The sequence below is a fragment of the Amphibalanus amphitrite genome, unplaced genomic scaffold (genome assembly GCF_019059575.1).
Source record: "Amphibalanus amphitrite isolate SeventyFive unplaced genomic scaffold, NRLGWU_Aamphi_draft 000274F_arrow, whole genome shotgun sequence".
NCBI lineage: Eukaryota > Metazoa > Arthropoda > Thecostraca > Balanomorpha > Balanidae > Amphibalanus > Amphibalanus amphitrite.
In genome coordinates this window covers 388,076-413,689 of record NW_024881769.1, presented here as the reverse complement: position 1 = coordinate 413,689, position 25,614 = coordinate 388,076, and the positions used below count along the sequence as shown (strand labels likewise).

At 53.9% G+C, this 25,614-nt stretch overlaps 1 protein-coding gene across 4 annotated transcripts in view; it reads left to right on the top strand.

Moving 5' to 3' along the window:
• Nucleotides 1-25,614, top strand: part of LOC122387124 (nuclear receptor coactivator 2-like) — a 134,556-nt gene that overhangs the window by 86,087 nt on the left and 22,855 nt on the right. For all 4 annotated transcript variants that reach the window (XM_043377008.1, XM_043377007.1, XM_043377006.1 and 1 more), the window contains 3 exons: nucleotides 22,662-22,763; nucleotides 23,939-24,125; nucleotides 25,373-25,497. In XM_043377008.1, the coding sequence (XP_043232943.1) occupies nucleotides 22,662-22,763; nucleotides 23,939-24,125; nucleotides 25,373-25,497 (414 nt within the window). The remainder of the gene's footprint in view (nucleotides 1-22,661; nucleotides 22,764-23,938; nucleotides 24,126-25,372; nucleotides 25,498-25,614) is intronic.

Here is a 25,614-nt window from a genome sequence, read left to right as displayed (position 1 = left end):
CATATTGCATGGAAATTGGAAGACCAGGGTCTTGGCCAATTTACAGGCTAATACAGCCAGTCTCAAGTTTCAAGTCTGACTGCAAGATGAATACCTACTGTCAGGCTTTAATGCTTCGCCTTGACACTCTGCTCCGCAATGTACAATTCAGCATTCTTCACTTTGTTATTTAAGCAGTTATTTAAATTAATTTTATCGATAAGGGTTCTTACCTCTGCATAAAATATTTGCAATTAGGAATTAGCAAATAATGTTCCTCTTCGTTGGTTGAATGTGGGCTAAGCAACCATATCCTATTGAAAGTGGGGTGGGGCAGAGGCGCTAACTGGAACTCTCACCTTCTGATGTCCATAATATGGGAAAAACTCCCTTATTCACACGCCGACTATGAATTCTAATTGTGTTGACATTGCCTTGGTTGAGATCAGGGTGGTGTTTGGTTTCACTCAAGGTTTCACTGATAACAGCACGCTGCTATCACACGTGTCAAATGGGGTTTCCATGGAGATATAAACAAACTCTTATCTCCAAGTTCCAACACTACCCCAAAATGTAACGTCAGCTCCTGGCAGGGTGCCAAGAGCGGATGGCGGCGTGGGCGTGCTGCTCTCGGCCGTGAAACACCGCCTAGTTGAGATGATTCCATGGCGTTTTTTTTCGTCTAGCAGATTTTCGTCCGACTTTTCTTCGTCTGGCATTTTTTCGTCTGTACATTTTTTTTCGTCTGTAAACTTTTTCGTCCAGACTTTTTTCGTTCGTATATTTTGAACTTATATGTTATGTTAACATCGCGGGTGCACACTCTGATAACATGTGATAACACTGCCAAGAACAGTCCATTTCATGTACCTAACTATAGTCTGAGTCCAAGTAGACGCACGACTCGCAAAGTCTCAAGGTCTTAATGAGCTTATCTCTTTTGCCCATTGTGTAAGTTGCCTCGCTCCTTGTTAGAGGAGACTTACTTATGCGCCAAGAGTTGGTCTGTTTTTTTAACCCTCGCCCGTATTGGTGTTTTTCCAGCCGCGAACGTATAAGGGGGCGGGGGTCCGTTGGACCCCCCCTTGCCGTTTCGTCCCTGATCGAGCTAGAGCTTCGCGGAAAAAAACGAGCGTGCTGCCCGCGACGAGAGGAAGCCGATGATACCTAATTTTAAGGTCCTAGGTTATCGGTTGACCTTCCAGGTCAGGTCAATGACCCAAAAGTCGGGAAAATCGGGACCTGTTAGAACGTCGTAAAACGTGGCTGCTATGAGGTTTTTCGGGGTGCTGATCACGAATATCATGTTAGTTATGATCACTGATGATGTCTTTATGCATTGAGGCCAGGTCGGGTCAGGGTAGGTCAACCAGTAAGGATTTTGCCGGGTATTCGTAGTAGCCTCTGACAGCTTCGTAACATGTTACGAAGGCACCAAAACTGCTTCGTAAATGTTCAAATGGTTGCTAAATTCGAATTCAGCTCCAAAAACTAGCCTAGAAACATGTAAAACTCGAAAAAGTGAACCGAGGTCATCAAAGGTCAGTGACCTGACCTGACCTTCCGGTGACCTTGACACCCACCCTAATGCATGGGAGCAACATCATATCCCATGTTTGAACACTTGAAACCACAAAAAGACTGCTAACGCGCGGCTAATGCGAGCCGACATACGCCGAATCGCGATTCCGGCCAAACATGGTCTCGAAAAGTAGGTCACAGGTCAAAGGTCATTAGGGTCAGGGTCATGAAATTTACAGGATAGGTGTAAAATTGATTATCGCGAGGGTACTGAAAGTTTCGTCGCGATCGGCCGCTTTTTACGCGAGTTATTCGCGAAAAACAGAGGGGGGGGGGTCCGTTCGACCCCCCCTATACGGGCGAGGGTTAAGCATGTCCGATTTAAAAAGAACGACTGAACGATCTAAGCGTGAATTTAACTGAGCGGAAACTGAGCTAAGCTGAATTGAGCGGAAACTGAGCTGAGCTGAGGTGAGCGGAAACTGAGCTGAGCTGAGCGGAAACTGAGCTGAGCTGAGCGGAAACTGAGCTGAGCTGAGCGGAAACTGAGCTGAGCTGAGCGGAAACTGAGCTGAGCTGAGCGGAAACTGAGCTGAGCTGAGGTGAGCGGAAACTGAGCTGAGCTGAGCTGAGCGGAAGCTGAGCTGAGCTGAGCTGAGCGGAAACTGAGCTGAGCTGAGCTGAGCGGAAACTGAGCTGAGCTGAGCTGAGCGTGAGCGGAGCACAGCCGGTTTGAGCGGAGCGTGAGCTGAGCTGAGCCGTGTTAAACTGAGCGGGAGCTGAGCGGGAGCGGATAAAACGGAGTTGAGCTGAGCGAGCTCACTTTTTTCTTGAGCTGTCACAAGTCTGCCTGGCGGGGTAGCGCCGGGAATATTGGGCCCGTTTTTACCGCCGGGGTTTTGCCGCTGCGGAGTAATGCGCCGGGTCATATACTGTGGATTTCCCGTGTCTGACACTAATTCCAATGGACGTCGGCCCGTTCGTTAGCCGAGATCTATTTCTGTTTGTCCAGCGGATTGATTTGCGACCCAGGCGCTGGAGCGGCGGCGGTTGAGCGTCGAACCATTCACCCGTCCCGCTTCTGCGCCATACGGTCCAGTCGGCCCTTTCCAACTCGCCGACGCACAGTGGCCCTTTTTCAGAATTAGCACGCATAAATTCAAAATATTTTTTCTCTTCTTTTGAGTAAAAAGTAGTCTAATCGTGTGCAAAACATTCCAAACTATCCGATGGTGCCATTTTTACCTCCTAAAAAATAATCATCTTTGGTAAAACTGACCGCAAAATCGAAGTTTGTCGAGAGGCGCGCGGACACCACCGGCGGACCCTAAAAAGTAGGGTGAGATGAACAACAATTTGTAAGGCTTTCGGTGAGAAAATATTAAAAATAAGTGGCATGGCTGTGAAGCTGAGTTTACGTAGAAGCCCTAGAAACCACAATTTTCATTGTATAAACTTAAATAGGCCACTTTTGCCGAATATTGTGGACACAATAACAGGACGATTATTAACTGGAGATGGCGGCATACATATGAAGCTTTATGTTAAGTAGCACACTCTGGAACATGTCGTATTATACATCGTTCGAATCGCCGATCTCTTCTGACCATGTTCACCAAATGGCATCGCGCCATTTTGCGCCATTTTGCTTCTACGGTGGATAACGTGAACCAGTTCAGTCCGCGAACGGCTGTGGCTCCTGTTCGATACGACTAAGCTCATTGACCTGGCTCGAAGCTGGTGTCACCTGGTGGGCGCCTAAATGTGGCTTGACTTTTGCCATAAGATGTGCTTATTGAAATGTCATGTAGGCATAACGCTGTGCTCAAGAAAAACTGTCCGATTTCTTGTCGCGTTTGATGTCCAAGCCGCACAAGTCCCGTGGGATCGGCTTAAGATCTAACGTCAAAAGCGCCTATGTGTTTGTATTGTTCGCGTCGCGCTGACCTTAGTTGCTGCTCGGCCGGGGCCGACTAACGGTGGCTGGCAACAGCTGTAGATGCGGTCACGTGACGCCCTGAGGCGTCCTGGCGGTCAGTGCAGCGCGGTCGGCTGGCGGGCTTTCCACACTTGCGTTCGGAGCGGCCTGGGCCGGCGGGCGAGCCGTGCGAACGTGCGCCAAATCTTGGGCCGAGCGGTTGGGCCGAGCGGCCTGTCGCTGTTGGGCCGAATCTCCTTGGGCAGTTCGTTTCTTTTCTTCTCTTTGCATTGGCAAGGAATACGTCCTTGATCACGTGGTGATGTCTTGCACCACTTTCAGGTAATGTGGGAATTAATGCGTGCTAATTCTGAAAAAGGGCCACTGTGCGACGGTTAGTTAGTGGTGCTATCTGGAGTGGGCCGCCGGACAGCCGCCTGGGAAAAGCCGTCGCCAAAGTGGTGCCTTTTATAGCTCGATAGAAAAAGGGCTGTGCGATGACGTGTCCTGTTGTGGCTCCGCACCGCTGAACACGCGTCGGTAAGTGGCCTGTCGGAACTCGCTTCAAACTCATTTATTTCTCAACCGACGGCGTTCTGCGTTGGGCCGAATCATGTCTCAGTGTGGCCGAGTCTTGTCTCCTCCGTGTGACGGTCAGTGTCGCCGTGCCGTGCCACAGGGCGGGGTGGACGGCGCGGCGGCTGCGTTTGCGGCGCCTGCGTGCGTTTGCCGACCGCAGCCGGCCGGCCGTTCAATGCCAGGCGCGAACTGGCCACATGCAATATTCAGTCGGCGCGGCGCAGCGTCACCGTGCTATCACCACGTTATGCCGTGTTATCGCCGCTCTGTTTCGGACGGGCCACTCGCTGTCGGGCGGCCGGTGCACGCCAATTTCCGACCGGCCGCCGGCCTGATCCAGGTTTGATGGCGGTCAGCGCCGGTAATACGATAGGTTGGTGATTGACGCCGGGGTCCGGCACTGCCGCTGTGTTGACACAGTGTCACAGTGGTTACAGGCTGGTCAGGACAGACGTCTCATTTTGTGCCACCGGTGGACACTGTGGTCAGCCAGGGGTCGTATTTTCGATGCTGGTACTGTATCTGCTGCGAGACAACCGCTGCCGCAGACAGAGTGGCTCCACGTGGGAGGGAGAAGGCGGTGCGCCACGGAAGGAGGGACCACGGGCCCGCCGCTGTGTGCGGTGTGGGCGATACGCCGGCTGGTTTCGCACAGCGGCAGCTCGCCGTTACTTTGCGTTCCGGGAGCTGCTGATCGTGGCCTGACCTGACCCAGCCAGGGCTTCTCACGTTCGACTAGTGATCGTCTCGACCTTCCTGGAACGTCCCACACGCGATATTGCCCCCTCATCTGGCGGAGTCGGAGGCAGGCGATGGGTATTGGCCCATGCATACATATGGTGCGCTCACAGAGCCGACGTGGGAGATTTGTTCAGGCCAAATCAAACTTCCGTGGCCGCGAGAGGAAGTTTGGTTTTCCCTCAGCGCTGCTTCAGCTGGTGTGAATTCGGCTGAGACTTCTGCTGGCTGAGCAATGAGAATTGCCCTGGGGCGGGCTCTGCCTGGCAGCCAATGAGCTGATGCATTCTAATCTGACTGGGTCCCGAGGCGATTTGCCCTTACCAAGTCTGACGTGGAATGCTATTACATATAAGGTTGCATAACTTTTTGCACGTTGCTAAATCGATCTGATCATTGGTATTCAATCATGGTGGCATATGCAATATCTTATCTGCCAGCTTGTGTTACTCAGATTGGTTGCAACATTTTGCATGGAAACACGTTTTAAATCGGTGGGACTGAGCCAGGCGTGCTTAGTGTCAGTGCTGAGCATACATGTCCATTAATGCCTGAAGGGCGGTCTCTAGTTTGATGGCAGTTACCACCTTAAGTAGCCGCCTCTGTGAAGTGCGCTGCGATGTCCATCCGCTGGGCGCTGGCTGTCCGTATGCCGCGCCACTTAGGTAATCCAATTACAGCCGTCACAATGTTGTGTTTTTGTCGACACGCCGCGTCCGTCTCATGTGCGCGCCTCAGGCCGCGCTGGGAACTCGGAGGCGCTAATTGACGCTCTCATTAGCGCCAGGTAGCGCGCACAATGGCCTCCTTCCTCTGGGGGTGCCGCGTCGGTCCGCCGCCGGCCGCCGCCTGTTGACATGTCCGGTCTACGGCGAGTGTCGGTCGTTTGTCGGACAGCTCCAAAATGGCGCACCCGCCGCACTGCCGGGGACGGCCGAGTGAATTGGCTCGGCGCCGCGACGCCCCTTTTTTGCAGCATGTGACATGTTTTTGCTCTTTGGTGCAACGGTAATCGATTGATGATAAAGGCCTTGGCGTCGTTACTGAGTTTTGGCTTGGGGACGCGTGTGTGCTGAACAGGCTGAATCATTGCGTGTTCCGTGCAGATGTGCTTGGATTTTAGTATTTGGAATGTTATCAGCGTATTTATCGAAACGTTCCTTTTAACTATTGGCTTGTTATTTTTTTATGAATTGTTTGATGTGTTGTACTGCACCTAGTTGGCATAAGATGGTGCAGGCAATGTTGGCAATAACATTAGACTTTTAACATGTTATGTGTACCGTTTGCCGAATGCCGATCATTGGGTCACTTGATGTATTTGGAGCAACACTATCGGCCTTGATCCAATTCCCTTGAAAAAGTCAGCTGACCTCCTGACCAGCAGCGCAGTGGGCGGTGCCAAGTCAACACGGAAACTGTGCCAACCCGAACCCATTTGAATGGTCCTTCACGGAAGCCGGAAACACTGGACTGCATGTGGGCGGTTTGTGTAGCCTATATCGGCGTGTGTTGTGCGTTGGCGGGCGGTTCGGTGAAGGATCGACTGCTAACCGGTGGAGTGTAGGCTCTGTGCCGCTGTTCATCGGCGTCCTCTGCAGTCTCGCGTTCGAGCCGGGCGTCTGTGGACACTTCGTGAAGGGCTGCCGGGTCGAGCTGAGAGGACGCCGGGGTGTTCTACTAGTGCCTGACATTTTTCATTATATCCCACTTCCTGGTGCGCTCATTGTCGGTCAGCCTGAAGTGGAAAATTGCCGCTACTGGGTTTGGTTTGAAGTTTTGTCTTTGCAGCAGGTGACCCTGAGAATCGTTGCCCTGTAGGTACTTCAGTAAGACGGGATCTGAACGTGAACTTCACTCGTCTGTCTCAGTGAGACATCCCTACGGTCTCTGTAACTCGCTACGTTTCTCCAGTCCACCGTCCCAGCTCGTCTGCATTCCATCCGTCTCCAGATTCCACGCCGTTCTCATCCTCGCCCTATATCCCTGTCGGTCGATATCCACCGCCCCAGTGCCGGCTCCCCGGTCCAGTCCACATCTGGCCGCCCGCTGGCCGGTATCGGCGCTCGCTCCCCAGTGTGCCGCAGCTCCCCTTCCTCCCCTGTCGCTCAGGGCCGGGGCGGCGTGGGCGCCGCGTGGCGCGGGGCGCGGGCGCGGACCTTGGGCGCCGCTCAGCGGCCACACGTGGGGCGCGCACGGACCGAGGGGAGCGCCGCGCGCCGCCGACCCCAGGGCAGGGGACCGACCCGGGTCCCGGGGGCGGGCCGCACGCCGCCGACGGCCGACGGACGGCCAGTAGGCCGGTGGGACGCGCCGGTCGGCCGACCGGCCGAGGAGCGCCACAGGTCGTCCGCCGCGCCCGAGACGGTGGCGAACCGGCCGACCGGCCGGGCGCGGGCCATCGGGAGTTGGTGACCTTGGTAAAGTGGCCAGACCGAGAGAGACCTGCCTACTGGGCTGGGATGGCGCTAGGAATCTGTCAGAGCACTGCCTGACGTTAGCGGTGGATCTAACGGTATAAGGACAGGTGCGTGCGTACAGACGTCTGAACCAGTGATTTTGTGCACGTTTTCCATTATTTCTGCCTTGTTGTCATAATTTCACGAATGATGATGAAGAAGGAAATTATGTACCTATCCGTTTTTATTTCCCTGTAAGTGCGTTCATAAAAAGTTAATGTCGGTATAAGAGTGGGCGCCGCGCCACTGAGCGGAGGATGTGGTTTTGGCCGGCGCTCTGCGTCACCGGTCCCGTCACCGTATCGGCGTCACTCGCCCGTAATCCGGGCGAAAGTGGTCGGCTGGTGGTCGGAGGGCGGCCGGCCGTGCGTTCCGCTGGGCTTTGCGTGAGCCGGTCGGGGCGGCGGGAGCGGCCCGCTCCGCGGCGGCGGCGCTCAGGCGCGTAACCACGAGTCTGAAGTTACTGGGGACCACAAGGAGGGCCGCGAAGACCAAATATGATATTTTAGGATCAGCCTTCGCCGGAGTGTGTGTGGGGGGGGTAAAAGGGGGGGGGGGCGTTTTTGGCCACACCTTCCAGCTTTTTTTGCGCGTGTAAGGAAAACCGCGGCGGCGCACCGCCGTGAATCATGGTACCTATAGCTTACGATACCTCCATTTCGCATCGTGTGTGAAAATTTTGACCCCAGGTCATCTAAGGTCAAGTCACCAGGGCAAGCAAAGTAATCATGCCTCTAAAAACTTTGTGACTGTCATTCCTATAGTTTACATCCCGGAAGTTTGAAACTCGAGCTTTTACTTAAGGAAATCAGATCAGTGTGAAAAATTCGTATAGGTACCTATCTCAAAGTTTTCACATCGGTGACCTAATGTCAGGTCAATTTTACGACCTCTCCATTATAGGTTATTGGGAGAAAATTGAAATGCTCTTCTTTTGGCCGAAAACACATTCAAACACCGTGACACAGGTAAACATGACACACTGAACCGGAAAATTGCACCTGTGACCCTTCTATGCCCTTCCGCTCATCTCAGGTCATGAAACACCTCCAACAGTTTTTTACCACAACTTTAGGTAGAAACATGCTAGAGCGCTGAAAACATGAATGTGTTCGGCTCAACAATACCAATCAAATGACATGCAGCATGCATAGGCGGCGGAACGGGGAGGGCACCGGGGCATCGTGCCCCCTTTTGATTTTGGCATTTTAACATTATCCCTATGGGTGTTGCATGGAGAGAATGGGACCAAAAGTCGGCAGTGCACCCCCCTTAATTGAAGGTGTTCCGCCGCTACTTGCAACATGACCTTCTCCGTGACCTGGACCAGGGGTCAAATTTTAAAGTTGATCTTTTCAGGTCAACTTCATTCGACGCGTCTCGACGAGACAAACGCGATGCCGGTAAAATCAGTGTCATACAAGTACAAAGCTATGTTGCAAAAACCTTTTCCGCAAAAACGCCAGCCTGGAAGCTAAAGCGTTGACCTTAGGTCAAATCTGAGAGCATTACTCAGAAAGGTCTTTGAAAGCGCTATCGAATGCGCTTTCTCGCAGCATTGCATCTCTATTGGTTCCTGACTTATGCGGCGATTTGTAAAAAGTTGTCAAAATTGGGAACAAAATTTCGTGAGCATTTTACATTTGGTGACCTGCAGTGACCTCAGCGATGACCTGATCAAAAAATGATGTAGGTAATTCTGAAAGATATTGTAGCGAGCTATCTGCTGCTTATGTCCATAAAGTTAGCGTCGTATTCGTATTCGGATTCAAATTCGAGTAATGATTTCTCTCAAAATTGGCATACAGATAGCCCATGATACGACGCTAACTTTATGGATATCTGCTGCTTTTTACATCGTCTTTCTAGCTTGCTTACTTTCCGAGATAACCTGGTGTGGCCAAAAAGCCCCCCCCCCCCTTACCATGGCGAAGTTGGCTGAGAGGAGGCCCACCCGGACGCTGGTTAAACAAAACATCCTAGTTTTGTCTTACCTTGCCTATATCTTCACGTCGATTTAGATACAATATTTCGCTACTTAAGCAAATTGAGGTCGTCAGTTTTACTGGGGACGGTCCCCAGTAACCCAAAAGTTGCTGGGGACCGGTCCCCAGTGTCCCCAGTGGTGGTTAAGGGGTACCCATTTTTGGGTCAATTTTTCAAATTTTAGGTGGGGGTGGATTTTCCCATTATTTGGTCTATTCTGATTCCATCTGTGCCAAAAATACCGAAATCAAACCATTTCTAGGGGTCGCGAATTCAAATTGAAAATGCCAATTTTAGCGAAAAATCGGCCAAATTAATACTATTTAATTTTGGAACAAGGTTACCATGCCAACAAGTTGGGGTCAATTTTCCCATTATTTGGTCTATTCTGATTCCATCTGTGCCAAAAATAACGAAGGCAAACGATTTTGGGGGGTCACGAATTCAAAATGAACATGTCAATTTTAGCAGAAAATCGACCAAATTACCATTATTTTATGTTGGGACAAGGTTACCATGCCAACAGGTCGGGGTCGATTCTATCATTATTTGCTCTGTTCTGGATCTATAGCAGTGACAGAAGTAACGATATTAGATCACTTTTATGGGTCGCAAGCTTGCATTGGAGTTTTAATTTTAGTGGAAAAATGACTTCATTTGAACGACTATAAATATGCAAAGCCAACGTGTTCCAGTGGTATTAATGGCTGTTAGACACCGTGCAACATTGCTTTAGTTGTAGCCTGTAGGTATATTCGACGTGCAGCGGTAAAAGAGAGCACCAAAAATATCATTTTGGTCAATGAACAGCATATGCTCATTTACACTCACTCTGGCTTAGACCGTCATTAGCACCTACACAAGACCGCAACTCTTAGAACGAATGGCTATGTAGTCAGGGGGCTAAAATCAGCGATCGAGGCTTTCTCATTGGAACCACCTAATTTTCAATGAGTCGTCTCATTCAGCAAAGGAAATGAGCAATCCTCAGGACATGAACATTGACCTATCGATACAATTTGGGTGGAAGGGGCATTAAAAACCGTTACGGTATAACCATATAACTCGCATGCCGTATTTTAACGGAAATATGGCATGAAGTAGATAAAGAAGTTATCAATTGCTTCTGTATATCTATACCGAGATAAAAACAGCACTAAGCTATGCCGGTATGCATGAATGATAACCTTTGCCAATTCGCTAGCCGACCTCCCCGAGTCCCGGAGTTGCAGAGACGGATGAGGGAGGGGCGCAAGCTTTACACCACCGTCGGGTGGCTGCTGTATGAGTTTAGCTTTGCCCCTCCCCCACAAACACCCAAACCCGCACACAGCATGTGCGTTTGAGCATATGGAAAGGAAGCTGGCCAAGAACATCACAGGACAGTAACACCGAAACTCCATCCTCGCCCCATTATGAAAGAAATATGTTTGCAATTTTGCTTATGACGGACAGCACTGGCCTGGCCGAACGCGTGCACGACTGCTCGTGACTCCAATTCTGGGCATGTGTCACTTCTATACCAGCTGATGACTTGAGACGGGTGCAGATAGCATGTCATGGAACCAGTGCCTGGTGACGGCCGCTGCCAGCAGTATCCTTTCACGATAACGGACCTTACACTGCACTCTATAGGCTCAGTCCAAACCCTCAGCTGATGTTGAACTGAAGTCGACGAATGCCATCCGTCTCCCTCATCCGTCAACCGTCTCTGCAACTCCGGGACTCGGGGAGGTCGGCTAGCAAATTGGCAAAGGTCATCATTCATGCATACCGGCATAGCTTAGTGCTGTTTTTATCTCGGTATAGATATACAGAAGCAAAACGAAGATGAAGATGAAGATGAAGATGTCATTGCCTAAAGCTGGAAATTAGGAAGGTGCCAAAGTCTAAACGGCTCAGCCAACTCCGAGGTAGAACCGTTTACTGACTCCTGGCATTGCCTGGAGGCCGACACAGTGGGTGGGCCATGGACCTTAGGTGGCGGACCTGGTTCTCCTCGTCTTCAGTCTCTGCACGCACACTCCCTCATATGATGCGTCCTGGTACCACCATACGGCCCATGCAGGATGAAAATCTCCTGCTACATTAGTTTCTTCAAACTCAGACGCCAACTAGGTACCTGAGATCACAAGTGATCTGTGCAAGAAGCTGTGAAAGGTCTTCGTCACATATCAACCTTGCACGTATCAGCGCATGGCTAGTCGCCTGTGGTCGAATATGAACTCGTAAATGATCTGCAGTTGTATCGGAAACTCTTACACAAGAACGGTGTGTATCTGTCCCCACTGAAGAAATGGAATAGTATATGATTGGTGGGCATGGAAAGAATCGCCGCTTTCGAGTTTGTTTTCGGATAAGAAGTTGATATTTTTGGGTAGAACACCCAGATTTATCCTACCCTGTCTCATAGGTGTATTACATCGTAGCCGTGAGCGATCAGGACGGAGTTTCTTGTGGAAGCATACGGTCAAAATGGTTCGATCGTTTTTTAATTACATGATTTGAAATCCATTCGAAGCCATGATCTGTGAGATGTATCCTGAGCTCATTTGCACAAACTTTAATTGTATGGACACAAAGAGCCTGTCATGAACAGAGACGTGGCAACTGAAAGGTCACATCTTAATTTGACCTCACAGGTCATCAAAGGTCACCATTACAACTCATGACCTTCAAGAGGCAGAAAATTTCAAAAATGATTACACGCTGACCAGCCAGAATGATACCAAGAACAGGGGCAAAACATCCCGGGCCGGGATGTTTTGCTCCTGTTGTTGGTCGCCGGGATTCCCGGCGCTTTTCACCAAATGTTACAATATCGACATCGTAATGATCGCTAGTAAAGCATTTAACCGGAACCACGTGATGGAGCACATCGATCTGGATGAGGAAATGAGCGCTCAATGACCCCTCTACCCGACTTTCAAAACAAAAACTTTGCCTTTAGTGCGATTTATTATCAGCGTCAAATAGGCATATTTCTAGGTAAATACGCAAATTTCAATCTCAATTCGCGACCCCTAAACCACCTTTGATTTTAATATTTTTGGCATCATTGAAATCACAAGCCGCGAAATAATGGGAAAAACCACCCCCACCCACAAATTTCCGAAATCGGGAAAAATGGGTACCCCTAGGGTTACGCGCCTGGCGGCGCTCGGCGTCGCGCTGGCGGCCGGCCGCGCCGTCCCAGAGCCGCTGCCGCCATCTGGTCGGCCGGCCAGCGACGCGCCATTCGCTAGCGAGCGGACCGCAACCTTCGGCCGGCGGGCGGCGCGGCGCCGGCCGGCAGTGACGAGTCTAGGCCGGCGGGAGCAGCAGTGGTGCGGCGACGCTCGGCGATTCATGGCGTTGAGCGCGGGCCGGTGCCATGTGCCCGCCGCCGCTGCGCTCTGAGACCCACTATGGCGGAGGCGTCGCAGGACGTGGTGGTGAGTGCCCTGTGTGACGTGCTGTGCTCTTGGTGTGCCTCTGTGAGCTGTGTCATTCCGGTGAGGTGAGGCGGCCGCTGCCACGCGGGGCCCGCGCGGACGGCAGTCATGGCGGCCGGCCGGCCGGGTTCAATGTTTTGGTCTTCGTTCAAGGTCGGCAGCGCTGCCCGGCCAGATCAGGGTGAAAGTTGGGGCGGCGGACGGCCGCGCTGCGGCGACGTGTCGGCAGCGGCGGTAGGGTGCTCTCCTGCCGAGCTGTGTCGGACCGGAGCTGCGCCGCTGGCTGGCTTCCTGGTGGCGGCGGCGACACGCCTGCCTCGACCTTGGCCGGAGAGGCACGCGAGCCGCGCTCTCGGCGCTCTCTCCGCTCGGCTCTCGGTGGCGCGGTGCTCTCTCTCTCCGCGGCAGTGCCGTCTCGTCAGGCTGCTGTACAGAGGGGGCCGGCCGGTGCCATGACGGGGCACTGCTGCAGCCTCTCCGGAGCTCGCTGTTCATGGCCGCCGTGGCCCGGTAGGCATTGTCCGACGGCCGGTCAAGTTCGCCTCGCCGAGCGCCGGCTTTCAGAGCTGAGGCGGGGCGACAGGGCGCGTCTTTGCAACGGTGTGGAAGCGCTGGCCGAATTAGGTGCAGCTCCGGCCGCAAGAATGCCCGTTGCACTTTATAATGATGACGCGGTTTTCCATCCTGGTGGGACAGAGCTAAGCCTAAAATAAGCGCTGATGCGGGTACTCCCGCTTACATTAGGCGGGGTGGCGCTTACTGTTCAGTGTAACTTGATCGAAGCATCGGTCCCCGCGGCTTTTCGGTACGGGTGTAGCTCAAGAGTCAGAGTGAAACAGCAGGACTGTTAATGCGCCGGGGCAGCGAAGCGCGAACATTGCCGCCCATGCATCTGGGTGGTGCAATTAAGGCACTAAGGAGTTTTAATTGCAGCTAAACAAACACTTCTGCTGGCCTCTTTGTGGCTTTCGCTCCGGTGGTTGGTCGCGGAACCGCTCGAAAGGAGTACCCGATCAACCGTGAACTGGCCGCCCGAGCATCGTCATGTCCAAGGCCAAGAGCTTTGTGTGGCCGCGCGGAACCCTTTCGGCGTTTTCAGCCCCGGGAGAAGGCCAGTCTGAGGTGGAGTTTCAACCCGCCCCAGCCGGCGGAGTTTCAACCCGCCTCAGCCGGTGGAGTTTCAACCCGCCCCAGCCGGCGGAGATTCGACCCGCCCCAGCCGGCGGAGATTCAACCTGCCCCAGCCGGTGGAGGTTCGACCCGCCCCAGCCGGCGGAGGACGCTCTGGGGACGCGGAGACCGACGCCCTCCTCGCCGAGAGCGCCGCCTGTTTGCCCGCCTTTGATGGATTGGTCCACTGTGACGTCGGTTTGATTAATTCTGGACCGTTCCCCGAGAGCGGTTTGGGTTTGGAAGAAAAGAACCCAGCGCCGGTGCATTGTTCGAGGACCGGGCTTTCAGAGGGGTGTTTATTATTGAATGTCTGTTGACCTATTAATATTTAATGTTCTGCGAAGGGCTGCGCAGCCAGAGACAGCCGTGGCGGCAGCGCTGGCCGGGGACGGTGAGGAGAGGCGAGTACCAGCGCGCTGTAGGGGCGCTCACTGGAGCTCAGCCATGGCCCGCCGCAGGCGTATGACAGGTGTTACGCACGCAGGCGCCGGCTACGCTGCGCAGATGACGCCCTGCCCTGCGGCCTGCGGGGAACGTCTGTAGATATGTAAAACATCCCGTTCTTTAGTGAATGCTGAAGCGAAACTGAAGCTCGGCAGTCCCTGAATGGTCACCGTGTATCAAAGTGACGTTCCAACCCGTGGCTGCCAATAGGTGGTTCATTTGAATAACCGCATTATAACTGCACAGAGCAGGGTCCATCCATCTACCGTGTCACTCCAGGCCTCCGCGCCGGTATATGGGGTCTCCATCCCAGTACATATATGGGGCGGAAGTCGGGGACCACAGTCCACAATGCCAGCCCTGGCTCGGTCCCCGCAGGCTTCGGGCCGCCGCCCGCTCCGGAGGAGTGCCCCACAACCGCCGGTGAGTCATGCGCAGCTCACGGCGCTGTTTTAGCTGGCGCAGTCTTCTTTGTGGCGCACAGACCTTGCCGGCGGCAATAGTGGCGCTTTGTTGGCGGCTGTGTCGTCTGTGACTGCGCCGTCGGCGCCGCACTGTCCGCCAGTTTCGTCGGTCGGCACAGCATTGCCAGGCGGCTACATGTGGCGCCTGTCTAAGGGGCTGATGGTGGTAAACTGGGGGCTCAGCTGCCCTGTGAGCTCAGATACATCGGTCGTACACTGCGCTCAGACATGGGCCTGTGAGCTGTGAGCTGTCGGAGCTGGAAAAACTCACTGGCATCCTGTTAGGAGTGGGCTCAGAAAGCGCCGCTGTTTGTGGGGCGAGACTCGGAAAGCCGCGCTGTCCACTGGCGGGGCTCAGAGAGATCTCGGAGATGCCGAGGATTAGCTGGGCTGCCGGAGAAGGGTCGACGACCGTCTGTGAAGGGATTTCTCCGCCAATGGGATTACGAGGAGCCGAGTTTGTGTTTGCTGGAAATACTGCCAGACCGAAGGTTCTGGGTACGTCGGGCTTAAAGGGACCCTCCCACCTTAACATTAGATTTGAGTTGAGATAGCCAAAATGGGGTCCCTGGCTCACAATTACCGGTTTCGGCACTCACAACATCGAGAAATGTCTTAAATCGGAAATATTGAATTTCAAAATTGCAGCATTATGATTCAGAAGGGCTAATGCATAGGTATACCCCTCTGAATGTGTGACGTCAGCGCAGATATCTAACGATTTTTAAATGTTTGACTAAAACGTTTTGTAGCACGCGGTGGTATATGCTGCTTTGCGCGCAACAAGTGCCGCACTTTCAGCTGCCAAACTATTGCTTCCAAATAAAGTCGCTAGGAACAGCGGAGATCCCAAAAGTAAACAAAAGTAAAAGTCTAATATCTTGAAAACCGGTGAATATTTTTCGGTGAAATTTGGTAGTTATTCGTTTTCGCTCTTTCTGAACCGAGCGACATCACTTTCATGCCAATTCATAAACTTTTTTGAAGGTGGGAGGGTCCCTTTAAGTGAAAGGTGTGGTTGAAAATTTTAACTTTGAATATGCACATTTTGATAGTTCAATTTACACATTGGCTCAATCCTTTAATGTCATCCGGCGTCCGTGTTGGGTGCAACTGCGGTATCACGAGGGCATGGGACTTCTGAGAAAGTTTGCAGCGAACGTCGGTATATTGCTGACGTGCGACTTTTGAGTCGTTGCTCGATGCTGCGATAAGCCTGTTATATGGCTCCCCATTGCAGGCATGACTTCATAGAATATTTATCGCATTTGGTGCCTTTCCAGGCACGATTTTCTGCCTTGGCTGATAAAACTCCAGTGAAACCGTTATGCGAGCGGACCTTCCAGTTACCCCAATCTCAGCTCCCGGGAGTATTTCTGCCCCGTCTCCTCTGTTCCGCCGTACGGCCCACGGGCTCGTCCAGGAGGCAGACGGTGGCTGGGGCCGCTGCCAACTCGGGCCCACGGGCGGGCCGTCGCCCCCGTAAAGCCGCGGTGCTCTTTGTCGCCCTGTCCGTCGGTGACCGCTGCTCTCGGCTTCTGGGAGGCGCAGCTGGTGACCGCAGACCGGCCTCGGCTCACCTCCGTCCCGGCTCGCCTCCGCTCCTGTCTCGGGTCGTCTCCGTTTCTCCGGTCCGGGGTCGTTTCGTCTCAGACGGGTGGACACCTGACCGCAGTGTTTGGGTAGCTACCTAACCTGAGGTCGGGGATGCAGCACGGGAGACTGAGGAGACGGGGTGGGAGACAGAGACTGGGGTAGGAAACAGTGCTTGGGTGGCGGAGCTGCCAGCGACTCTGTCGAGTTAGTTGGGTGGAAAGAGTCTAGGTTCACCCGCCCACCTTGTGAGTTATACGTGGTTTGGCCGCGGCTCGGCTCACCTCTGACGTCACCTGCAGCCATGACCTTGGACCGGACCCTGTTCCCCTCTCCCTCTCTCCCCCACACCTACGTCACGTCGCCCGGCGCTCTCCCCACGCCGGCAGCGCCGCAGTCGAGTCGGCACCAGCTGGACGATCGATGCAGCAGAGTCGTCCGTAGTGGTCTGCGGCGGCGACGCAGGCCGGCGTAGTAGTGACCTTTGCCCTCCCCGGCCTGATAACGCCCCCGCCCCCGCCCCAGCGCCGTCCCAGCTGATCACGACTCCCTCCTCTGTCCGCCCGCCCGGCGCTCTGCCGCTCGGCCGCTCACTCTCGCTGAGGTTCTGAAGGCTGCGAACTGGCTCAACTGCGCCGTATAAGGAAGTTAGTCGGTCTGTGATTCTGCTGGCGGCTGGTGGCTGGTCTGTAGGCGGGTGGAGGGACTGAGAAGTGGCCGCTCAGCGGCGGAGGCGGCTGTGATGAGAGTTTGGCGGGCTGGCGGCCTGCCAGCCAGGTGGCCGGTTCCCATGGATCGGCCGGCCAGCTGGTTTGGGAGCCGGGCCAACGTGTCGGCCCGACTGCAGTTGTACGAGAGCGACGGCTCCCGCCCGCCGACGGGCCGGGCCGAGCCGAGCACCTCCACCGTCCGAGACAGAGCGACCGGCGCTCGATCAGTCGATGGCTGATTTGCATTCTTTAGTAGTCGGCCGCTGGCGTGGGGCACGAAACGCGGGCGGCTTCGATCTCCGAGCCGCCCCCGCCGCCCCCGCTGCTGTCCGGTGCAGACCTGGGCCACCGGTACGCAGCGCGGGGTCGCTGGGTTATTCACGCTGTCGGACCGGTTCATTCATGCCAGTCGGCGGGCTGGGGAGTACGGAGTCCGCCACCTGGCCGGTGATATCCCCGGACCGTCGACCGATGGGGACTGCAATCGCCACTGCGAACATTGCCATCGCCGCCACCGGTGCCACCGCCGCCGTCATCGCATTTCCGGCTGGCAGTGCCGTTATGGCGCCATTATATTCTAGTGCAAACATTTGCAGGGGATCGTCATGGATGTGAATGAATGGGCTTGATTAGCTATGCACACAGTGAGCGGTCGGACGGGGCGCTTTCGATCCGCACTCGATTCATGCACCTGTGCCTTGTCCGCGCATTGTTTGAGGGCAATCGGAGTGTGTGTTTGGGGGGCAGGGATAGATACTGGACCTCTTGGTTGACACACTTGTGTATTTTCTAAACGTCTTCCACGAGTTATAGCTACACTGCTGACATGGAGTGACATGGGGAAGACGTAGCACCGTCCGTCCGCCGTCAGTCAGACATATTTGCAGAGCGCACCCGTGTTTCGTTTGTTGACACAATAGGTATAAATAAGTACAGGATTTATATCACACAAATGATATACTTAAAATGACATGCTAGTCAGACAAGTAGATGAGACCAGGATGAGACACATGAGACAGCCAAAATCCATGCGTAACACAAATTCTTAGTATTTGTCTCGAGACATTATTCTCGAGACATTATTAAAGAGCACTCCCGGAACACCTTCCCTGCAAGCTCGAGAGCACGAGCTTAAGTCCACTTAACCGAACACCCTTCCGCTTCGAGTGACACGTGGGCTGCTGTGGGCTTGTTCCGGTGGCTGCCTCGCCTGCTGTTGTGCTACGTGGGCTGGATAGGTGACAAGATAGTCAAAGTCATCTTGCTGTGGGTTGTTGCAGTTTGACTTGGTATGGACACTGGCTTTTGGAGCGCGAGACACGAGCTTCAGGTGACGCCTGTTTCGACGATAGGTCGTTCCTCGGTGACTGATCAGGTAGCTTCGAGGGCCTAGTCTCTTTGTTACCAATGCCTTCGTTTCCGACCACTGCTTTTCCGCTTCTGTTCTAACTCTGACATGATCACCCCGCTCCAGGACAGGCAGCGATTTGGCCCCGTGACGCTTCCGGTAGCGCTGCTCCGTCCTCTTCTTTTGCTGCATGTCTCTCGAACGGGCCTCTTTTAGTCCGTCCTCTTCAGAAGTGAGCTTGGGTAGTCGCGTCCGCAGCTCACGCCCCATCAGCATGTGAGCAGGTGAATGGCCAGTCGCCTCAATGGGTGTGGCTCGGTAGTTCAAGAGCGCTAGGTGTGGATCCTTTTGTTTGAGTACCCACTTCGCGGTGCGCACTGCACGCTCTGCAGCTCCATTTGCAGACGGCGTGTGCGGATCTGTGATGCGGTGACTGAAACCGTAGGTAGAGGAGAAGTCCCGAAATGTCTGAGAGGTAAACTGCGTGCCACCGTCTGAAGTCACACAGTCAGGGATACCGTAACGGCTGAAGAGCGACTTCAAGCGCTCTATCACTGCTGCAGCTGTGGTGCTCGGAAGCTTCTGTATCTCTATAAAGCGGCTCAATAAATCGACTGTGACAAGGTAGTCAGCGTTGGCATGATGACAGATGTCAGTTGCTATGTGCGACCATGCTTTCGTCGGCACTGCTGTCGATAGAAGAGGCTCCTTCTTCTGGATAGGCGAGTTGACTTGACAGAAGTTGCAAGCTGACACATATTGCTTCAAGTCTGCACCAATACCTGGCCACCACACCGACGCATGGGCTCGTTCTCGGCACTTCCCTATTCCGAAGTGGCCGTCGTCGTGGATTTTGCTGATGATGTCTGCTTTCATGCGAGTTGGTATCACCAAACGCTTACCATTCATGATCAGGGGCCCGAACGTCATGTGTAGCACGCTCAACTGACCTCTTTCCTTGAAAAACTCGCTGAGGGGGCCCGTCTTCGCACTCTCTCTCCATCCATTCTGAATTTGCTCTGACACTGCTCTCATCAGGTCATCCTCTTGCTGACATTTGCTGATCTCTTCCAGCTTCTTCACACTGGCAGGGAGGTCGCTGAACACTCCCGTACAGTGTTCGAATACTTCTTGTTGGATGACCTCGCCTACGTGGTCTGCAGTCATTTTCAGAGGATTCCTCGACAGATAGTCTGGAATACAATGTTCCTTTCCTGGCACGAAGACGGCTGTACCGTTGTAGTGCATGAGCCGCATCAACATCCTCTGGCATCTGAGAGGCGCGTCTTCCAGGTTCTTTGAATTGATGAGAGGGATGAGTGGTTTGTGGTCCAATTCCAGTCGGAACTCTGGAAGACCTGAGAGAAACATGTGGAACTTTCCACACGTCCATGTCGCTGCTAGCAGCTCTTTCTCGATCTGGGCGTATCTCTTCTCCGTATCGGTCAGTGTTCTGCTGCAGAATCCCACGGGCTTCATGCCTTTTCCGTGGCGCTGGAGGATACAACCTCCTATTCCAAAACTACTCGCGTCGGCGCTGACGACCGTCTCTTTTGATGGATCGAAGAATGCCAGCACGGGTGCCTGTGTCAGCAGATTCTTTACCTCTGCAAGTGCTTTTTCTTGCGGATACGACCAGTTCCATGCTGTATTTGTTCTGAGGAGCTCATTCAGTGGCTTCAGTGTTTCCTGCACGCGCGGAACGAACCTGCTAAGATGATTGATCATCCCCAGGAGTGATCGCAGTTGCTTTGTGTTTGCCGGTGCTTCTAGAGCTCGGATTGCTTCCAGCTTCTCTGGGTCGACTTGCAGTCCCTCCTGAGAAATCTTCATTCCTAGGAAGAGGACGCTAGACTGACGGATCACGCATTTCGACTGGTTTAGCTTGAGACCAGAGGCTTCAATGCGCTCCATCACGGCTTTCAACCGCGCGTCATGGCTCTCCTCGTCACCGAAGCACATGATGTCATCCATGTAGCAGATAACTCCTGGTAAATCTTTGAGAGTCTCTTCCATTTTTCGTTGGAAGCATTCCGGAGCCATGTTGAGCCCCATCGGCAGGCGGAGAAAGGCCTTTCTTCCAAACGGGGTAATGAATGTAGTCAGCAGAGAGCTCTCCTCGTCTAATGGGAGCTGATAGAATCCGGAGACCGCGTCTAGCTTTGAGAACAGCGTTGCTCCGCTGAGCTTTGATGTGAGCTGTTCCAGAGTCGGTATGGGAAATATTTCCCGTTTTACTGCTTTATTCAAGTGCTTGTAGTCGACTGTGATCCTGACCTTCCCTCCAGCTTTCCTGACAGGCACCATCGGGGAGCACCACTCTGTTGGGCACGTGACGGGTCTGATGATGCCCGCTTCCTCCATTCTGAGCAGCTCATCTTCAACAGGCTTCATGAGAGGGATCGGAACCTTCCGCGCCGACGTGACAGCACATGGCTTTGCCTCTGCAGACACCTCCAGCTTGACTGGTTGAGTTTTCATCAGGCCGATTTCTCCGTAGACGCTCTGCTGAATGCCGTCTACGAATCTCAGAATTCCCAGCTTGGAACAGGTCTCTCGTGATAGCAGGTTCTCACATGTGTCAACGACATAGAAGGCCTCCTGCGTCAGTAGCATCCCTTTGTATGAGATGTCAGCGCTGAACATGCCGACGATATCCAGTGCGTGTCCCACACTCTGCAGCTTTCTATCGGCTGGTTTCAGCTGAACTGGATCCTTGAAAGCCAGGAACTGACGTCGGGTAAGCACGTTTACGTCGGCACCGCTGTCAGCTTTAAAGGAGCACTGCTCTCCGTGGACAGCCAGCTGCACCCGCCAATCTGATACGCCGCCACTTTCTGTTTCTCTTAAAAATGTCATCTTCTCGCTTTGCTCTGTCTGCGGTGATGCACTTGTCTCAGTGACATGACCGGGAGCTTTTGAGAGACACACTGCGGCAAAGTGGTCTCGCCTCCCACACTTGGCACACGTTCTTCCACGGGCCGGACACTCACTGGGACTGTCGTGTCTTGCGCGCCCGCAGTATTTGCAGGTCGTGCTTGTACTTATGCTTGCTCTGTTTTGGTTTGGCTTGTATCTTGGCTGGAATTTCTTCTGTTGCTCATGCCCTTTGTGTGCTTTTTGTCTCTTTTGATAATGAGTTTGGTACACTCTTTGAACACTCCCGATTGGTTCCTTTGATCTGGTGTCACCCTCAATGATGTCCGTGTTTCTTAGCATCTGTATAACTGTATCGAGAGTAACAGCCTCTTCCAGCGCCTTAAGCTGAACCTTCTTTGAAAGTTCCTTGTCTTTCATCCCAGCCAATAACCGGTCCCTTAGACGCTCCTGCTTATCGGCGAAGTCACATTTATCAGCTTGCGTGAACAGGGCACGGATGTATTGCTCATTGGACTCCCATTCCGCTTGGTTGCGCTGTTCAAAGCACTGTCTTTCGGCGATGTGGTTTCGCTTCGGAATGAAGTATCCATCCAGCTTATCTATCACTGCTGCAAAAGTGTTTGCTTCACCTACGAAAGATTGCACTACGCCCTCGGCTTCGGGTCCCATGCTGTAGATGAGTGCTGATACTTGAATTTCTTCATCTTCTTTGTGCAGAGCTGACGCTAGTCTGTATCGCTTGAAGCGTTCTCTCCAGGCAGGCCACTGATCTGGCGATGTAAAATCGAAGTTATCTGGTGGCTTAAACGAACCAGGCATGATTGGCTCTTGGATGCCAGGTGCTCTCTGTTTGCTTTTCTTGCTTCTCTTGATTTCTTGCTTTTTACTGTTTCTCTTGCTTGCTTGACTTTTTATTTTTACTTGTACTGGATATGCTTGTTTCTTTTCTTTTGTTGAAATATTCGCTTCATACCTATACACTTGGTTGCTTGCTGCTTTGCTTGCTTGCTTGCTTTGTTGTGAATATTTCTCGTACCTAATCGTGTCTTTTGCTTTCTTTTTTTACTATCTTACGTTACATTTTACTAATGGAAATCCTGCCGGCTGCGCCATGTTTCGTTTGTTGACACAATAGGTATAAATAAGTACAGGATTTATATCACACAAATGATATACTTAAAATGACATGCTAGTCAGACAAGTAGATGAGACCAGGATGAGACACATGAGACAGCCAAAATCCATGCGTAACACAAATTCTTAGTATTTGTCTCGAGACATTATTCTCGAGACATTATTAAAGAGCACTCCCGGAACAACCCGTATGCCTTGTTTCCCGCCACCCCACCCACCCACCCACCGTGGCGTGCGCCGTGCCCAGTGTGCGGTGCCCTCCCCGTGCTGTGTGTACTGACGCCGTGCATGTCTCCGGCAGATTAAGAATATTAAGAAGGAGAGCTCGGCGGATGCCGTTCAGCAGGGTGAAGTGAGCTCATCGCTACCCGCACTGCCGGACTTTCAGCCGCTGCTTCTGAACGTGAGCATACCGGGACGGAGGAGAGGGACGGACCAGGGTAGGACAGGGCAGGCTTAGTGGGATAGGGCGGACTGAATGGGTGGTCCCTGCAATGTAATGTCTGCGGGATGACGTATAATGGGATGGATGTATGCCAAGAACAGAGGTGACCGGCCGGGTAACCACTGTACAGGTTAATGTAGTCGGTAATGGACGGCTGGACGGTACAGTACCAGTCGGGACGGCAGACGGCACCGGATAGACCGGCCGGTGAGGGTGGGGTGCACCGCTGGCGGAGGTGCCAGTCAGTGTGCACCGGGCGTCAACAGGTGCTCGCAGTTCGGGCCATAAATCGTGCGCGGGCCGTCATTAGCGCCAGATAAGTGGCGCTGTGAGGCGCGCTGACTCGGTACGAACGGCAGGTGAGCGGGTGGCTGATGGTAGGAGCGGCGCCCGCCACCCTTATGGCGCCGGCCGAGACGGTGACTGGGAATAGACGGTTGCTGAAACTGACCGTGATTGTGGGAGCCATAGTGGTCGTGCTAGATTCGCAACACTGAAGACGAAGTGTAGGACTAGGTTTTGGCCAAGGTTAGGTATTGGTCATCTAATTCCCTTCATCCCCTGATGTCATTATTGACCTCCTTTGGAGTCCTTCGCGATTGGGTCCTTTTCCTCGACCCGCTCCCTACCCTGGGACTCCGGCGTCGGCGTCGTCTCGCTGCTGACCACTTTCCGACGTCACGGGTGCGCCGGTGACGCGTCACGCGTCACGCGCCGGCCGCGTTCGTTATCAGCGCTCGGCTCCGGTCGGCGCTGACCACCCGATAACGGCCACGCGCGCTGCTGATAACGAGCATACCGCGCGCCCTGACGGGGGCAGCGGTTTCTCGGGTCTATACGGGGATGTTAGGGTCCGTTTCGAGAGATGGGGAGGATGTTGGGACAAGCTGGAACAGGCAGACTGTGGGAGTATGGACAGAGTAGGGAGAGAGGGAGGTGACTGCGCCTGCGCCGTCCGCCGTGTGTGTGCTGTGGGCTCTGTGTTTGTGTGCTCTCTGCTCTGCTCACTGTGTGTGTTTGAGGTCGTATGTCCGGCCGGCCGGCCGCCGTTTCCGGTCATGGCCCGCCCTCCCGTGACTCCGCCCTCACCGCCCCCGCCCCCGCCCCGCCCCGCCCCGCCCCCGTCATCTCAGGCGCTGGAAGCATTCGCGTTCTTCGTCAACTCCGAGTACCGCATCGAGTACGTGTCTGAGAACGTGACCGAGTATCTCAAGTACCGCCGCGAGGAGCTGCAGGGCAAGCTGCTGTTCAACTACATCCACCTGGGGGACCACAGCAACATCTCCAGCATCCTGGTCCCGATGATCCGCGGGCCGTATGGTGAGTGTAGAAGGAAATGGACAATTTAGACAAATTATACTGGCGTATCCGGTGTTCAGGAGGCGGAAGTCAGGTATTTCGTTTGGCAGTATCGGTGTGGCGGTATATAAAACGGATTTGTATTAGGAGTGCCTTGTCTACCGTTAGTTACAAAAAAACTTCCATTGGCTTTGAATCCGTGCAAGCTCGCTATCCAGCGGGGGTGTTACGCTGTGGCTGTTGTGGTTTACGGTGTTTGTTGGCTGGGCGTTTTTACGTCTGCAGTATGGGCTCCGGAGATATCTGCGGAGATTGTGATGGTGTGACAGTGATTTATGAGACGTGCTGTTTTAATCCGGGAGGGTGTCGCTGGGGTCGGCTGTGACTGCGGTGTTTGAGGTGAAGGGGTTTGTGCTGGATTGGTGTGAGAACGGTGTCGTTTTTCTTTAAGATAACCACGAAAATGGCTCTTTTTTATGACAGCATTTGAAATTGGTTTGTTATGAACGTAACAGTTCGGGGAAGCCCATTTGCGTTGTTTTAAACAGCAAAGAGGATTTGCAATTTAATTGAGCCTATGACGCGGCGGCGTTGTGCAGTCACATACAAACCATGCGCTCAATGTGGGGTTAAAGGGACTGATAAGGCCGTCTGTTAGTTGACACCAGGATGGTCCTAAGCTCAGTGTCTGCTGTGTGGGCCGCCGAGGACCCGTCAGTCGGTGGCCGCTCTCTCTCCCCACCTCGCCTCTCCAGCTGCACCTATTCCCCGCCGTCCCCGGTCCGCGGTCCGCGGTCCGCGGTCCGGCGCGGCGGCCGGTCCGGAACCGGTCCTGGCGGTCCGGCCTCGGGCGGCGGCGGCGGCGGCGCGCTGTCAGAGACTGTACCCGGGACGGCTCCGCCCGGCTCGGGCGGCACGGCAGAGCCCGCTTCCTGCCGTCCAGCCCGGCCCGGTCCGGCCCGGCCCGGCCCGCTCCACCGCCGCCCCGTGCTGACGGAGAGCAGAGCAGTCGGCAGACACCACCGGACGAAATTGGATGATGGTGGATGCGCCGCCCGGGAGCGATTCTGGCTCCGCGCCGTCGGCCGCTCCGCTATCTCCGGGCCACGCCGGTGGTAAATCAGACGGCGACTGAGGCAGTCCTGTTGAGTCCCCTCTCCCCGTCCTCCTGCCTCCGTGGTGCGTCTGTGTGGGGGTGGGTGTGCGCCTCAGGAGTGTGCTGCGGAGCGTGGCGCGCTGAGACGGTGCGATGGACCTGTGTGTTGCAGCCTACCAGAGCGATCCACAGAAGCCGCGCAGCGTAGTGTGTCGAATGCTCGTGAAGAACCCCTTCGAGAACACGGAGACGATGGAAGAGAAGCAGCAGCGTGTCAGCGAGTACGAGAACATGCAGGTGAGCCCGCCGCCCGTCTCCACACTGGCCGCCTGAAACGGGAGGCGTGCCCTGGGATGTCCCACTGTAGATTTTTGTCCAGTCCTGATTCGAGAGTGATGTCACGCCTGTGACACG